The sequence below is a fragment of the Chlamydotis macqueenii genome, chromosome 2 (assembly GCF_036417535.1).
Source record: "Chlamydotis macqueenii isolate bChlMac1 chromosome 2, bChlMac1.mat, whole genome shotgun sequence".
NCBI lineage: Eukaryota > Metazoa > Chordata > Aves > Otidiformes > Otididae > Chlamydotis > Chlamydotis macqueenii.
The window spans coordinates 86,771,834-86,789,289 of NC_141557.1; the positions used below are offsets into that span (position 1 = coordinate 86,771,834).

Consider the following 17,456-nt stretch of genomic DNA (forward strand, 5'->3'; position numbering starts at 1 on the left):
ATGGACAGACCACTCGGTGGATAAGGAGTTGGCTGGATGGCCGCACTCGGAGAGTGGTGGTCAACGGCTCGAAGTCCAGGTGGAGACCGGTCACGAGTGGCGTCCCTCAGGGGTCCGTGCTGGGCCCGGCCCTGTTCAACATCTTTGTCGGTGACATGGACAGTGGGATAGAGTGCACCCTCAGCAAGTTCGCTGACGACACCAAGTTGTGTGGTGCCATCAACACGCTGGAAGGGAGGGATGCCATCCAAAGGGACCTTGGCAGGCTGGAGAGGTGGGCCCGTGCCAACCTCATGAAGTTCAACCAGGCCAAGTGCAAGGTCCTGCACCTGGGTCATGGCAATCCCAGGTACAAATACAGGCTGGGTGGGGAATGGATTGAGAGCAGCCCTGAGGAGAAGGACTTGGGAGTGCTGGTGGATGAGAAGCTCAACATGAGCAGGCAATGCGCCCTTGCGGCCCAGAAGGCCAACCGCATCCTGGGCTGCATCAAGAGAAGCGTGGCCAGCAGGTCGAGGGAGATGATTCTCCCCCTTTTCTCTGCCCTGGTGAGACCCCACCTGGAGTACTGTGTCCAGTTCTGGAGCCCCCAGCACAAGAAGGACACGGACCAGTTGGAGAAGGTCCAGAGGAGGGCCACGAAGATGATAAAAGGGCTGGAGCACCTCTCTTATGGGGACGGGCTGAGAGAGTTGGGGCTGTTCAGCCTGCAGAAGAGGAGGCTCCGGGGAGACCTGATAGCGGTCTTCCAGTACCTCAAGGGGGCCTATAAGAAAGATAGGGATAGGCTGTTTAGTAGGGCCTGTTGCGATAGGACGAGAGGTAATGGTTTTAAAATAGAGGGGGGTAGATTTAGATTAGAAATTAGGAAAAAATTTTTTACGATGCGGGTTATAGAACAGTGGAACAGGTTGCCCAGAAAGGTGGTGGAGGCCCCATCTCTGGAAGCGTTCAAGGCCAGGCTGGATGAGGCTCTGAGCAACCTGACCTAGTCAGGGATGTCCCTGCTCCTTGCAGGGGGGTTGGACTAGATGACCTTTGAAGGTCCCTTCCAACCCTAACCATTCTATGATTCTATGATTCTATGATTCTATGTTAACATACAGCTAAAAGTGCAGCCAACAGCCGTGAGGATTTACTTTGGGGTTTCATTTCATGTCCACTTCTGTAAAACCAGGAGGAGCAGTTGGAGCCGTATTGGTGCAAACCTCCAGGAAAAAAAATAAAACCAAACAAAAATGAGATAAGAAGCTGCGTGTTTCAGGTGAAGGAGAGATTTGGACACTGTGTGTCTGAACAAGTGAATCTGTTATGCTCATTCTAACCCCTGTCTGTTGTCGTCTTTTTTTTTTTTTTTTTTGGAAACCTTAAAAATAAAGATGTTCATAGTAGGCTTAAAAAATATTTATATATATGAGTTACTGGAGACTGTAGGAAATGCATGTGTGCAAAGAACTCCATAATCCTGAGTCCATTACAGAGGTGATTATATCTTACGAGGAAAGAGACAGTCTCTTCAAGTATGTAAGATCTAAATAATTTAGGGTTTGCTGGTCAGACATAATCACAGTGTGCAGGCAAAGGCTTGCATTAGAGCAGAGCAAGTCCTTTGCTTACCTTTCACCCTAACCACCCCCAGTTAGAGATGCTGAGCACGAACACAGGATTTACAGTCATGAGATGCATGCGGGATCAGATGTCTCGTTCTGCTGGCCCAGTTGGTTCCTCAGGGGACTGTGGCTTGGATGGACCCAAGTCCTGGAGGAACGAGGTAGGAAGACAGTACTTCAATCTTGTGGATCTGAGTACAGCATGCCCACCCAGGTTGGGTTAGACAAGCTCAAGCAAGATGCCATTAATATCAAAATATAAACCGGATCTTTTCTGTGCAGTTTCCCCACTCCTTCCCTTGCAACAGAAGCAATGTCTTTCTTATACAATCCTGACGTGCAAAGATACTGACAGGTATGACAGGACAAACACCCTCTGGTCTGGTCATGACAAACCTTAATTTTGAGTTGCGTGTAGCTCCCACAGCACACAGAGGTGAGACTGATCTTGCTTGGCTGGTGATGCACTCAGCACAGCAAACTACACCTGCACTAGGTGGGTAGGCTGCCATTAAACTCCATGATCAGCACAATTGGTGGCATCTAGGGGACTATCCATTTCATTCTAAAGAAGACACCTATAAAGTGTGAATCATACCCTAAATCTTGATGACAACTGTGGGAGTGTAGACGCCTTGCTGACACGTAGACAACCTGACTGTAAATGTCTGAGGTTTGGTGAACTGAATCCAGCCACCACTTGTTCTACACAGTCCTCTGATTACACAGCGGTCACTACTACACAGAGTACTGCTGAGGATCTACAGAGTAACTGTGGGACTTGTTTGTCATAAACACTTAGGATCAACATTTCTGTATTGATCTTTGATTTGAAATAACATTGTCATTTTCTTTGAGCTCTTTTGCTTCTCTCATTCCTCCTCTCCAACATACACAAACACACACACAAACCACATGCACACACACAGAAAATTAGAGCTGTAGTAGACATCAGCCTGAGGGCTAAGCTAATGTTCCTTGCATACTAAGTCATTATGGTAATAAGAATGGAAAATTTCAACAAGTCACTGTCAATAGCAACCAGCTCAGACTCAAATGTTTCTAACTTGTTGAAAGCAAGTCTAATAAAAAAATAACCTGAAACACTTTTGGACTTGTTGGGAATGCTTGTGGGCGTGGCTGTAGTATGTTTAATCTGTGTGCTAGGGAGACTTCCATAGCTTTTTATGATGCAAGTTTGCCAGGACAGTTTCATCTTAATTCTGCACAAATTCCATTAAAGGCATTTATTATGAACAATAAAAGTGCATGAATACACTGTAAGAAAATGCATCTCTGTATTTAACAATGTATCAGCAAATGCACTGCTGATGCTAAATGCCTCAGCTATAAATGCTGAGGTCTAAAGACTCTGCAGTGTCTTAAATGCCTCCATCACACAAGTCATTTGCTTTGTAGTGTACAGGTCTGGAAGGGAAATTTTCCCAGAAAACTGAAGACTGCTAATAATAAGACTGAGCAGCCTTGTTTCAGCTTCCATATACTATTTTGTTGGGAATTACACATATTCAGAGGGATGGGGAAAAAAAAAAAGTAGTATAGTGTTTGTGTGCATCTTGCTTTCTAAACTCCTTAAATAATAAACAAATAAAAGGTGGAGTAAAAGGCAACTGGTGTGGAGCCTGCTGCACCCTGCCTCTCTGCATGATCTGTCCCCACCCCTTCCAGTTGGGATGGCTCTTGTGCTAAGCCTCTCCTCCTCACCTTCCAATCCCAAAGTCTGCAGAAGAGTTGAAGAGCGTCTCGAAAGTGGATGGGCAGCAGCAGCAGCTAAACTGTCAGCAGAACTGGTTTTCTTCTTCTTGTGTTTAGAGAAATCTAGCTGGTATCTGAGCAGAAGCTGCGAGCTGGGCTAAAACAGGATCCTGTATTCCAGGTATGTGATGGCAAACTGGTCCACAAAGACTGAGTTGGCAGTGGAGAAAGGCTAACTACTTTTAACTGTGTTGAAAGGGAGAAATCTGAAATTGCGAAGTAATTATCTCTAGCTCTTTGAAAAGGCTTGAAGCATTCACAAAAAGCCATTCCTTTAAAGAGAGACTTTTATTTTGGTTTCAGTAAAACAATGCACAAAGACAAGTATTAGGGAGTGGGTAAGGTGAAGATAAAGGGTGTCAACTTTGGGAAAGACTGGATTTCAGGTTGACTGCTTGCTGCAAGCTGTGGCACCCTGAACACATTTTTCCTTCTAAATGTGACCATATATTGGCACAAATAAGTAAGGGAGGTAGTATGTTCACTTGAAGCTTTTAACTCTAGATCGCCTGACTTTGAGAGACATTCTACTTCAGCCACAGCATGGGGACTTTCTGTAGGAACTATTGGTCACCATTTTATGTCCATCAGTAGCAAGATCACATTAGAAGACCATAATAATTTCTTTTACCCTTATGGTGATGAATTCCCATTATTTTCCTTGTTTGGTTCATTGGAGCACTTACCATTGAAATAAATTACTGCTAGAGTTTAAAATGTTATCACTGGACCCAGGAAAAAGGCAGAGATGTCACATCTTGGCATCATTAGTCCAAGGTCCTGCCAGACAGCACGGCAGTTTGAGATCACGTGCTCATACTAACTTTCTGAGAAGTGGGCATTATCCTTAGGACTATCTTTGCCCTTGTTTTACCTGATTGTTTTTTAAAGATTTTTAGCCCTACTTCCCAATGAGAGATTTGTATTTTCCTATTGAAAACTAAGACTCAGCAGGATTTAACCATGTGATTTGTTGCTTCCTAAAAATATAGTAGGTTGGGTATGTCCTGCCACCCAAGGGAGCCCACCTTTGCCTTGTGATAATAGTAAATAACTGTGCTCAGTTTTTATGTTACTTGTACAAAAGGTAAACGGTAATGAGAAACCCAAGGAAGAGCAAAACCACTAAGGAGGAGAAGCTGTAAGAAGGCCTTCTCTTTAATTAGCAGAAGGATGACAGCAGACTCATAGATATCACTCTTTTTCCCCTGTTAGCAGCAGTCACTTTTTCCCCTGTTCCTAGCTTTGTGCCAGGCCCTGCATCTCCTCTGTGCTGGAGTTCAGTGATGAGGAGCAGGGTGTAAAGGTGAGGTGCTGCCTGCTTGGAACCATGCCACAAGGAAAGCAGAAAAAGGAAAAGTGTAATGGCTGAAACTGATGGGAAGAGGCAATGAGGTGAGACAGGCCAGGTAGGAAGTATCCTGGCTTGTTGCTTCGCCACACTGTGTTGCGTGGAACAAAGCAGGCGGGAACAAATAAAGCTTCTGACTGAACAGGATCCCATCAAAGACTTCTATGCAGTTCAGGTGTGGCTGATTATTTACTAATGTTCTCTGGAGCCTGGTGCCTGGAGGAGAGCCAGCTGGCTAGACAGGAATCAAGACAGGCCAAAGAAAGTATCTCTGGGAAGCAACCAACAGATAGGCCGTAAGCTGTTTCACAACTATTGCAAAGCTTAATGCCTCCTAAACACTACTTCCTTGAATGAGACACCACGGGTTGTGCCCTTCTGAACAAAAGACCTTACTGGAGTAAGACTGTGGCTGCCATCTCAGAAGCCAGTAGGGTTAGCTGTCTTTGGGAGTGCCAGTGAATTAGAATCATAGAATGGTTAGGGTTGGAAGGGACCTTCAAAGGTCATCTAGTCAAACCCCCATGCAAGGAGCAGGGACATCCCAACCAGATCAGGTTGCTCAGAGCCTCATCCAACCTAGCCTTGAATGTTTCTAGGGATGGGGCATCCATCACCTCTCTGGGCAGCCTGTTCCTAGGTAGTCTCTTGCATGTCAACAAGCTCATCCATGTTATGTTAAAAAAAAAAGAGGTAGGAAGTACTTTTGCAGAAACAGACATCTCAAACATGTTCAGACCTATTATGGGGGGCTTAAACTAGGAGATACTTTCCCATGCATGTTACAACTTCCACTTTCATACAATGCCAAAACAATGGAGGTTTTAGTCCTGGAGATCAGGCTGCTTTATGCTTCCTAGCACCAACCCTGACATTCAGATGTTGAGAAAGGTGGGAGAACAATTAACAAACGTAATCAGCTCTCAGTTATCAGCACAGATCACTCACAATGTGAGATCATCCACCTCATGGCTACTTCTGAAGTAGCTTGATTCTAGCAGTAAAGACACATTCGCCCAATTCCTGTATCTCTACACCACACTCTTATCAGCCAGAGATTACTAGAGATTACTGTTGTAATCAAGCATATTTGCTCAAACTCAGAGCTGGTCCTCCCAGGTCTGGTGACAGCAGCCCCAGGGTTGGGAGAGGATGAGGAAGAACAGTGTCTTTGCAGTATACATTGGGAAGGCTGATTATCTTGAGTATAAGGCAGTCTAAATGCGTATAAGATGCAGATGATGTTATTGAGCCTGTGTTAGTCTTGCAAGCTGGGAAGTGTGGGGTAGGGCACGAGCAAGGGGAGACTCTCTACGGCATCAACTCTCTGTTTTTCAGTCTGAGTGCACCATTGTTCAAAATGTGTCCATATTGCCTAGGAAAAGTTTCCCATTACTCAGTGAAACCTAGTTCTCCACTGCTGTGGTTAATGGAGAGCTGAGGAAAGTATACATTTTTAACAGAATTTGCCACATTTCCACGAAAACTAGATAGTTTTCTGAAGTATATGTTACAACACAAACAGAAATACTAGGCTGACATAGAAATGATGAAGCAGAGACAGTCATAATGTATATACAAGTGTGGGACAGTTTCAAAGTCAGTACATGGCTAGGAAATGCTACTATTAACATTACCCCTGCAGACTTAATTGGATTCCTTGTATAAATCCATTATAACACTATGTTTAATTACAGGATCACATTCTACTTTTTGCACAGAGTCCATTCCAAGCTCCTGACAGAAAGAGTCAGAAGAACTTTTGACTTTAATCTTTCTAGCACAGCTAGAGGGAAGGGGTGGGGACTGGCTCATTGTCTGTAATTGCTATTTTTGGAGAAGAGACAAACCGAAATATCTCACATATTTTGAGTGAGATTTGTATATCTGCTTGTTTTCTTGCAATCCCTTTCAAGGGCATGTGGGGCCAAGGCATTGGCGTCTAATTGACAAAGCCGTACTGCAGTCCTTCACCAACTGCGCCCGATATATCGGCTCCCAGAGCAGCTGTCGTGCTGCTACTGAAATTACAGATTAGTTAGCAGACGCCAGCGCTGAGAGAAGCACTGAACACTGTACTTTTCTGTAGCAGTTGAGTGCTGTGGTCCTTACCCATCACATAATTCAGAGAAACTAGCTTGGGATTCCCCATGAAGACACGCGTGATGGACCCATACTTGGGGAGAGAGTGACATCTGAAGCTGTACTGCTTCACACCAGTGCTGACAGAGTGGCATGGGAGGAAAACAAATGTGACGTGAGAGTCAGGACCTACATGCACAGGTTGTTTGTAATTTTATAACTTTGCTTTTGGTATTTCTCTTCATTCTCAGCTTAATAACAGATAATTGACTAAGAGCCATTCTGCACTGGAAAAAAAAGCTTCTGCTTTTTTCTGCTTTCTCCTTTCGGACAAGGATGTCAATGTCATTTATAGAAGTTATCGATCTACTTTCTGCAGATCATATTTGCCTTTATTTGCCCTTAATAATTTGTGTTAACAAAGTATTTTTACTTTCTTGCTCTCGTCTTTTTTTTTTTCTTTTTTTTTCAGATTTCCAAATGGCTGATCCTTTCCTCTATGATACTGGAAAAAGATCTCAATATGGGTGCCTTGGACATGAAGTACAAATTGAGCACATCAAGGCATATGTTTGTAGACCATCTTTTTTCACAGACAAAGCTGTGATTGTGATTCATGATATATTTGGATGGCTGTTCCCCGACATTAGATACATAGTCGATTTGATTGCAGGTCATGGATACATGTAAGCAACTGTTTTTCCTATCTTCTTCCAAACGCACTTGTAGATCACTAGGCCCAAAGCTAAGCATGGCATATGAATTTTCTCATACAACCATACCATTTCAGTCTGAGCAAATAAAAACACAAAGGGACAAAATGTTCCCATGAGGCCACCAAAGCTTCTAAAATTGACCTATCAAAAATGGCTACCTGAGCACAAAGCCACAAGGAGAGTCATGAAGTGCCAGTGTTTGTGCTTATGTGGCAGCATGAGTGATTAAAAGATAAACGTTAGTATGTATCTTTAACTTGTGTAAGCTTTTCAGAACCAAACCTTTTGAACAGTTGCTCTAGCTTTTACTAGCAAAGAGATATTTATGTATTTATACAGAATTGGGAGGATTGCTTAATCCCTTTACTTTTGTATTAAGTATGTCTAAGGAAATAATGAGAGTTTATTTGTGTGTTGGTTTTTTTTTCCATAGAAAGACATATACTTTTAACTCTGCTGATTGCCAGAACAGGATCAGTAGAATATGATTTAGATAGTAACCATGCAGATGTGTACTCTGGAGTAGAAAAGATGTCCATAGGTTCTCCCCACCTGGATGTGAAAGTTGACTTGATTCCATGTCTCGCACAGAACCATCTGCCCAGACTTCTTCAAGGGGACAGAACCCTGGAAAACTACTGATCACTGGGCTGACTTTGCTGACTGGATGAAAGTTCATGATCCTATGAAAGTAGACAAGTAAGATGCATACTTGGACTTTAAAGAGCATCCCACAAAGGAGGGGAATTTTTACTAAATGTTAAAAGTGGCACCTCAGGGCCTGCACCTCAGGGCAGGGCAAGCTGACTGTACGTGCACCATTGCTTATTCTGGGTGGTTATTCTGTGGTTCTGGGCACTGTCTTGGCTGGGATTTGGAAAGGATCATCTGCTTCTTCCATCAGTTTGCTTATTGTCCCCATCTGGTTTTCCTGGGCCCTTTTCTAACTATGTCATAGTGGCCGCACAGGCTCACAGCCAGTGTTTCACAGGCTATGAAATACCCAGCACTCTTATCCACAAGTTCTGGTTCTGCCTGCAGTTCTCAAGATAAAGAGGAAAACTCTTCACAATTGCTCATGTCATCTGCCGGTTGTCACTTGCCTATCTTGCTTTCTGCCTTGTAGATTACAATTGGTGCAGATAATATTCTCCTGAGCAGCATTAGATCAAAATTTGTGAGACTGCCTAAAACCTAAGATACATCTGATCAACTATACTGTGTTTCTCAATGTGAAATAGAGGCCCCACTATCTGCAGAGCTTAGCAGTGCCTGTAACAAGGCTTTCCTGAATTAAGGGAGGCATTACTTTTTCTTCAGCATCTATCACCACAGCCTAAAACTTCAGAAGATGATAGCAAGGCAGTGACATCCTATTACTCAGCTATCATCTTGTAAGCCACAGGTATTCTTCTCACCCTTTCAAGAGGTCCCAGAGGTCACAGCCTAACTTCAACATCTCTCAGCAAAGCTTTTGACCATATAGTTGCAGAAGCTGTGACCAAATTTTTTGAAAAGACAAATGACTAACACCTGTAAAAAATCCTACTGTAAAAAGTGAGCAGATATGTGGGCACTGTCTTAAACAACTAAGACATCAAGGACATGTCTGTGATGTCTTTCGAGGGTTTACTTGCAGCTGCCCTCAAGGTCAGATCCGTTGCTCTTTTAGAGCACAAAGAATGCAACATACTCATCACTTAGTACCCTTCCAAACAGATAAAATCCGAGTAAGCTCATCCATTCACAGCACACACGCTACAGGCCTAGGACTCTTAATCGTGTCACTCTCGTACTGCTTTTTTGTCAGCCTAACCAAACTCATGATGACCATACTAATGTGCATAATATTTGAAAATATAGTTAATAGCATATACAGTCTGCATTTAAAATTCATTTAAAACTCTGTAGATTAAAAAAAAAAAGATAAAACTATTGAGACCTAAGAAGTTAGCAGTTAAAAAAAAAGAATAATTTACCTGCTCTGGCCTACATTAAAAACAATTTGCATATTTTTTTGCAATATACCTCATGCAATACCTGTTTTTTAAAAACATTATAGTTACTGACAGTTTAATTTTGAGTAATTGCTACTTTAGTAGAGCATTATTGCATGTGGGCTTGGTAGGATATTTTAATATTAACTCATGCAACAGGAACGACATACTCAAGATAAATCTTTATCTAAATGGGTGGACTCTGTGGAGATAGCACAGTGAAGCTTACCTATTCCTACAATCCATAATGCAAGATGTTATTCTACTTGCAGATATGTCTTGTCTTTAGTTGTCCTGTCCTAGACAAAGTGATTCAATTAAAAATTTGCTTCTTTTGAAAACAAAGGAGCATGTCACAATTCAGGTAAGTATTTAAGTACCTACACTTGTAATTCCCTAAACTAGGACCAAAGATGTTAACTGCCATTTCTTAAACAGAAACCACTGCTCTGGGATGAAATGTGTCTCTATTTTAAATTATTGGGGGTGCAGATGCAGAAAAATTAGTGTATGTCTTTTAATTTACTTCTTAAATTTTCAAGTATTGATTCTGCGATAGATTCCTTAGTTTGCTTTTGTTTATATGTCTTAGGGAAGCTGATGTTGTCTTGAAGTATCTAAAGGAACAATGCGGTGCAAAGAAGATTGGTGTCGTTGGGTTTTCCTGGGGTGGAATGGCAGTACATCACTTGATGCTGAAAAATCCTCAATTAGCCGCTGGGGTGTCCCTCTATGGTAGTGTAGAACACATGAAAACTTATATGGGCTCACAATATAAGTGAGCAATTATGTGTAGTTTGTAAGTCTTGTTATTGCTTTGTAACAATTTCTGTAAAAACTCAAAAGTGAGTTGCGGGTTTTAATTATGATTATTTCAGCAATATGCTATATCGGTATCAAAATTTAAGAATGGTGGAAACCAGAAGAAAATGTTTCCTTTTTCATAGAAATTTTCTAATCTTTTTTTTTTAGTGCTTGGAGATTGGGGAAATATATGTTCCAAATGCTTTTTTTTTCTCCATCAGAACAGAAACTGTCCTGATCTAAAAAAAAAATACAAAAAACCAAAAGTATTTAATGAGTAAACCTAAATAGAAATTTTGTCTTTTAATTTGTCATTTATCTTGCAAGAACGTCAGCCTCACTAACAGACTGTTTCTCAAATACATTATAGGAATAATTAGGGACTCTGAAGAAAGATACAATTTGCTAAATCCCACGTTTTTCATTTTTGGTGAGAAAGACCACACTATTTCTTATGATCAGGTAAGCTGTTGTACTGGAAATTTCTCTTCCCATAGTTCTTTTATCCCACACAGAAATCCTAGCTTGTTAGAAACCATTTTCAGATCTGAAAAATCAAACAGGCTGGATTGTTTTGCTTATACTTCAACTTCCCCCATATATTGCTTATGTTATTCAAAGCTTCTTTTTTGAAGTGAGAAATGCAGTGAAGACCAGTCATCAGTCTCTGAGTGGCTGGACAAGTGGAGGGTGAAACTGAGCAGGGAGATCCAACTGGTATGAGCCTAACATCTCAAAAACTTGGATACTACTGCTAGATTTGAGAGAACAGGTAGTTAAACCACAGAATTTGGACTTTAAGTGGAAAAAATAATTTCAGCATAGAACTGAACTTTCTGATGATGTGGACCAATGACTAATTGTTTTTGGTACAAGAAGACAAAATGAACTATGTCTGAGAGTGGATGTGAATTTTAACTAAGATGATGACAACTTGTCGACTCTGTTTTGACTCCTGGCTGCCATCTATGTTCTCATATAACCCCTATCGTAAGGATATGTGAGACTGGAGAAATATATGGGTAGGAAACTGGTGCCCTCTTCTGTGCATAAATCCTTTCTCTTCGGTGACAATGATAACATACCACCTCTAGCATAGTTGTGTAGGAGTAGGGTCTAACTGGGGAACTGGCAGCGTGCTCTGGGAATGCAGAAGCCCATCTTAACTGCGTTCGTCTTTATTTCTAACTGTGTTATTCAGTATGTTGATCTGTACCTTAAATAAGTCTCTTCTCTGCACAGGAAAACAACTCCTTCGCTCCCTGTCCCCTTTTTATGGCCAAAGTATCCTTTTCCCAGGGACACAATTTTCATAAATACTTTTTTCCCATCATACATTACACATTGAAACCATACCTTTTTCTCCTGAAGCTTCCTCTCTGAGCTACCTGTGCAGATTGTGTAAGAAAAATTCCCATGTTAAAAAATAAACAATAAAATCCTCAAATACATTGTTTTCTGCACTGAGCAATAAAGGGCTCTATGGGGAAAAAAAAAGTGAATATGAAATAAATTACAGTACTCTCTCTAATCTGCACAACGGATAGAACTAAGTTGGCAGGGCAAAATAAGTGTTCGTGCTCCTATTTTCTGACTTTTTAATGGAAATAAGCACAAAAACATATGTATACAGGTACATAATCATATGATTAGCACTCTGTGTATAAGCACGTGTGTGTACTTATCATCAAAAGATTGTGCAGGAGCAGTGTCTTTTTGTTATACAGTAGCTAAAAAAATCCCTGTGTTTCCTTAAACTCCGTTACTAAGCCTATCAAAATGTTTTGAACTGAGAGTCACTGAGGTTAAGGGAATATGTTCTCTCAAGATCAAAGCTTAAAATTAGGTTACAAGCTGAAGTCTCTGAATAGAAGTCCACCTGTTCCTTTACGGCAATGAGATTTACCAAACCATCTTTGCAGTAACTGCTGAGGCTCTCAGACTCACCCATACTTTAAAAAAATGTTTCTTATAATTCCAAAGAGAGGTCTTCTGATCTGTTGACCAACAGAATGTATTTCAAGTGTGGCAGTTGAGAAAAGAAAAAGATGTAGTGATATGAGAAATGACAAGTTTGGTAAACTTAAAAAAAAAAAATCTTACAACATAATGGAAAAAATGCTTTCTTTTACAGATCACCTTATTGGAGGAGAAGTTGAAACAGTACTGTAGAGTTGCATATAAAATTAAAGTTTATCCTGGACAGGTTCATGGGTTTGCACAATTGAAGCCAGAAGATATGAAACCTGATGATAAACCTTATATTGAAGAAGCTAGAAAGGATATGATTGATTGGATCAAAATGTTTATTTGACAAAGCATAGAGTAACACTAGGCTTCAAGATCAGTGTTTCATTTAATTTGAGAGAAGAAAACAGCCAAGGGAAAACTATCTGGTTTTGAAAATAATCACAAACGAAAATGTGAACATTTTAATTTATAGTTCTTAATTATTTTTACAAGATTTACACAAGATTGTGAAATCAAAGTTGGACTAAAGGATGATTAGGCAATAAAAGGTTACTTTAATTTATCTTGCTTTGTATTTGCTTCATTATTCTGCATCATGACATCAATAGTAATGATATTGTTTATCCATTTGTCTATGCTAGTGAGTAAGACTTCATCCTGACTTTACCTGAGTAGTTTCAGGCTTTATTTTGGTATGATAGCTGGTGGTGATAGATGTTAACATGGAAATACCCTAGTTTTGCATATAGACTTTTTTTTTTAATTAAATAGAAAGCGTTTGTGTCAGATATATTGCTGTACTGAGCAGAATTTCCCATGTGTCAAATGAACATTTGGCTATGTTAAGGGGCTGGGAAGGTATTATGTTGTTAGATGGCAACCTCGAGGTAGATATTCCCTTGGCAATGCTAAGAAGTGCACTTCTGGTATTCCTTCATCAACATCAAGGGAAAACATAACCAGTCTCTCCCAGCTGTGGAAGTAACCCAGGCATGTACACTGTGGAAACGTGGGATTTATTGTCCTGGTCCAAACTGTGGTGATCAGGCACAGGGCTAACAAACAGGTATGCTCAGTCAGTCCTGATTATATTGTTTGCTTTACATTATATGCCTTGTTCTTCTCTCAAGTTTTTCCCCTTTATCACCCTTATCTCCTCCCAAGTACACAACATATATAAAACAATAAACATCCCTGTTGTTGGGTTTTTTTTTTAGTATTTTTTAATTTCATTACTTTGGTAATGTCTTGGCAACTTGTGTTTACTCAGAGATCCTATAAGGGACCCATGTCCCTTTTTATTTTCTACAATGTCTGTCAGTTTCTCGCACTGTTGCCCTGTTAATGTAGCCATAAATCAAGGCTAGCTATCTGCATGGATATTACTTTCCCTTTGGTATCAGGAGCGTTTTGACAGTCTCACACATTGCTATCCTATCAGTGTAACTGTACGGTCATGATATGCCGGTTGTTTGCGTACCTCAACAGACTGAGTACATTAAACAACACTGCTGTGAGGAGAGAAGTCATGAAGTTGGAGGCACTGTACAAACTGCACGTTGCTCAGCTCCCTGGTCTGCCAGTTGGTATCCGTGTGGCCAGTCAGCAGGCCTGTCCGTGCCTTTTGGGCAGCTATGTCAATGGAGGTATGGCTATAGACACGGTGATGGGGGATCTTCAATAGCTAGAGAGAATGAAACTTGGAATGGGAAACATACGCATTGTGTTACAGCCAAGAGAGGTGTCCTGTTGTGAGCACATGGTTTATCTCCACTGTCTGACCTTCTTGCTGGGGTGCTGCGCTTCCACAAAGCTGGCAACAGCGGCCCCACGCTCTGCAACCAAGCATCCTGTTCCATGCACCGACCTGCTGGAATAGATTTCCTCCAACACCGCGACAGAAGGATAAAAGAAAAGTATGTGTGTGAAGTTTTTTGGGTTTTTTTTTTTTTTTTTTTTCTGTTTAAGTACCTCCCTGGATGTGCTTTGCGACTCTGGACCAGGCGGCCAAGCCACCCCCAGCGCCCGCCGGCCCCGGCCGCTCCCCGCCGGCAGCCGTTCGCTCCCGAAGGGCCGGGCGCGGACACCAGGCCTCCCAGAGGCACCGGTAACCCGCCCCGCCGGGACGGCTCCGGCTGGGAGGGTTCGCCTTCTCCCGGCAGCGTGAGGCCGCCTCCGAGCGGCCACCGACCGCTGCCGAGAGCCCTCCCCGCCCCGGACGGCGGCGGCCGGTTCCGCCCTTTGCAGGCCCGAGGCCGGACGGGAGACTCGCGGCGGGCGCGACCGGTAACGCTGGGGAGCGGGGCGGGGGGGCGGGGGGGGGCGGCCTGCGGCTGCCGGCCGGGGAAGGAGGCGAGGTGCGGGAGCGCCCTGTTTGGAGGGCGCAGGGGAAGGCGAGGAGGCAGCGGGCGTCAGGGAAGCGCTGAGCTGTGCGGAGGGGAGGATGTTTCACAGCCAAGCTCTGGAGCAGCCTGCCCTGAGAAGTGACGGAATCTCCCTCTTTGCTGAGTTTCAAAACCCCTCAGGGGTGTACCCCTGAGTGGTGCAGTCTGGCTTGGAAGCTGTCCTGGCCCACAGTGGGAGATTGGACGAGGTGACTTCCTGGGGCACCTTCAACCCCAAACCTCCTCAGACCGCCACATCCCCGTGCTGACCTGGTCCTTTCTGCATGATCACAGAATCATAGCATCCTTAGGGTTGGAAGGGACCTTTAAAGGTCACCTAGTCCAACCCCCCTGCAAGAAGCAGGGACATCTCCAACTCGATCAGGTTGCTCAGAGCCCCATCCAATCTGGCCTTGAATGTTTCCAGGGATGGAGCACCTACCACCTGTCTGGGCAACCTGTTCCAGGGTTTCACCACCCCCATTGTAAAAAAATTCTTCCTTATGTCTAATCTAAATCTACCGTTTTTTGATTTACAACTCTTACCCCTTGTCCCATCACAACAGGCCCTGCTAAAAAGTTTGTCCTCATCTTCTTTGTAAGCCCTCTTTAATTATTGAAAAGCTGCAATAAGATCTCCCTGGAGCCTTCTCTTCTCCAGGCTGAACAGCCCCAACTCTCTCAGCCTGTCCTCATAGGAGAGGTGCTGCAGCTCCCTGATCATCTTCATGGCCCTCCTCTGCACTCGCTTCAACAAGTCCATGTCCTTCTCATGTTGGGGGCTCCAGAGCTGGACACAGTACTCCAGGTGAGGTCTCACGAGAGCGGAGTGGAGGGGCAGAATCACCTCCCTCGACCTGCTGGCCATGCTTCTTTTGATGCGGCCCATGATATAGTTGGCTGTCTGGGCTGCAAGGACACATTGTCAGCTCATGTCCAGCTTTTCATCCACCAGTACCCCCAAGTCCTTCTCTGCAGGGCTGCACCGAATCCCTTCATCCCCCACCCTATGTTGATATTAGTGGTTACCCTGACAAAGGTGCAGGACTTTGCACTTGGCCTTGTTGAACCTCACCAGGTTCACATAAGCCCATTTCTCAAGCTTGTCCAGGTTCCTCTGGATGGCATCCTATCCCTCAGGAGTGTCAACTGCATCTCTCAGCTTGGTGTTATCTGCAAATTTGCTGAAGCTGCACTTAATCCCACTGTCTTATGTAACTGATTAAGATATTGAACAGTATGAGTCTCAATATGGACCCCTGAGGGACACCACTCATCAGCAAACTCCATCTTGACATTGAGCCATTGACTACTACCTTTTGATTGCAACCATCCAGCCAATTCCTCATCCACCAAACAGTCCACCCATCAAATCCTCTCCAATTTAGAGAGAAGGATGTTGTGAGGGACCACGTCAAAGGCCTTACAGAAGTCCAGACAGACAACATCAGTAGCTCTTCCCTTGTCAACTGATGTAGTCACTCCATCATAGAAGGCCACTAGATTGGTCAGGCAGGACTTGCCCTTGGTGAAGCCATAACAGCTGTCTCAGATCACCTCCCTGTCCTCCATGTGCCTTAGCATAACTTCTAGGAGGATCTGTTCCATGATATTCCCAGGCACAGAGGTGAGGTTGACAGGTCAGTAGTTCCCAGAGTCCTCCTTTCTACCCTTTTTAAAAATAGGTGCAATGTTTCCTTTTTTTCCAGTCAGCAAGGACTTCACCTGACTGCCTTGAGTTTTCCAATACCACAGAGAGTGGCTTGGCAGCTACATCAGCCAATTCCCTCGGGACTTAGGGCTGCATCTCTCCAGACTATCTCTTCATAGTCTTATGTATATTCAGGTTCCTCAGGAGGTAATGAACCTGATCTTTTGCAGTGACAGGGCCTTTGCTCCCCCAGTCCCCATCTTGTGGTCTGTCCACTTGAGAGGTGTGGGAAGAGAGATTGCCAGTGAAGATTAAAGCAAAAAGTTGTTGTACCTCAGCCTTCTCCTTGTCCATTTTTGCCAGTTTGCCAGTCTAGCTTATCAGGGGGGACATGCTTTCTTTGACCTTCCTTTTCTGGCTGACATACCTGTCAAAGGCCTTCTTATTATTCTTTGTGTCCCTTGCCAAGTTCAGCTTCAGCTGTGCCTTGGTCTTCCTGACCTAGTCCCTACACAATCAGGCAGCATCTCTGTACTCTTCCCAGGATACCTGTCCCTGCTTCCACCACCTGTGCATTTCCTTCCTGCCCTTTAGTTTGTCTGGCAAGTCTCAACTCAGCCATGCCAGTCTCTTACCTTCCTTTGTCACTTTTTTACACCTTGGGATTGAGAACTCTTGCGCTCTATGGAAAGTATCCTTCAAGATCTGCCAGGTCTGTTCTGCTCTCTTGTCCCTAGGGGCACTGGTAACCCAAGTATGTGTTAGCCCATGTCCCCAAATGGCCGTTCCAGGTCACTAGCTGTATCTTGTGTAGCCTGCAGCATTCCCGTGTACCCTGAGGAGAGCTCCAGGTCCTTGGCACCACTCCTGTCCTTGTGTGCCTTCATGACCTCAGAAAAATCCTCCAAGTATTGTGTGTTTGTGAAGGCAGTACCACAAATAATGTCATTTTTGTAGGAGCGGAGATCATGTTGAAGCTTTTGCTAATCATATTTGAAGTGGGCTAGAAACACACATTGCATGCACAGCAGCTTTCTCCTGTTTATTTTCCCAAATACTACACAGCTTCTTAAAAATAAGCATTCAGTGGGGAGCCTCCTTAGATGAAGCTAAT

At 43.4% G+C, this 17,456-nt stretch overlaps 1 protein-coding gene across 1 annotated transcript; it reads left to right on the forward strand.

Moving 5' to 3' along the window:
- Positions 1-7,299: 7,299 nt before the first annotated feature.
- On the forward strand, positions 7,300-12,650 carry LOC104473104 (carboxymethylenebutenolidase homolog). The gene is made up of 5 exons (XM_010130533.1): positions 7,300-7,505; positions 8,127-8,234; positions 10,125-10,267; positions 10,707-10,798; positions 12,471-12,650. Exons 1-5 carry the CDS (start codon positions 7,300-7,302, stop codon positions 12,648-12,650), a joined length of 729 nt encoding a protein of 242 aa, XP_010128835.1.
- Positions 12,651-17,456: the final 4,806 nt, after the last annotated feature.

Excerpts from the sequence above, each read along its gene's own strand:
- LOC104473104 (XM_010130533.1), top strand. The coding sequence starts at position 7,300 with ATGGCTGATCCTTTCCTCTATGATACTGGAAAAAGATCTCAATATGGG. Across the intron at positions 7,506-8,126 it reads ATTGCAGGTCATGGATACAT|AACCATCTGCCCAGACTTCT; the intron begins GTAAGCAACTGT and ends TGTCTCGCACAG. Across the intron at positions 8,235-10,124 it reads GATCCTATGAAAGTAGACAA|GGAAGCTGATGTTGTCTTGA; the intron begins GTAAGATGCATA and ends TATATGTCTTAG.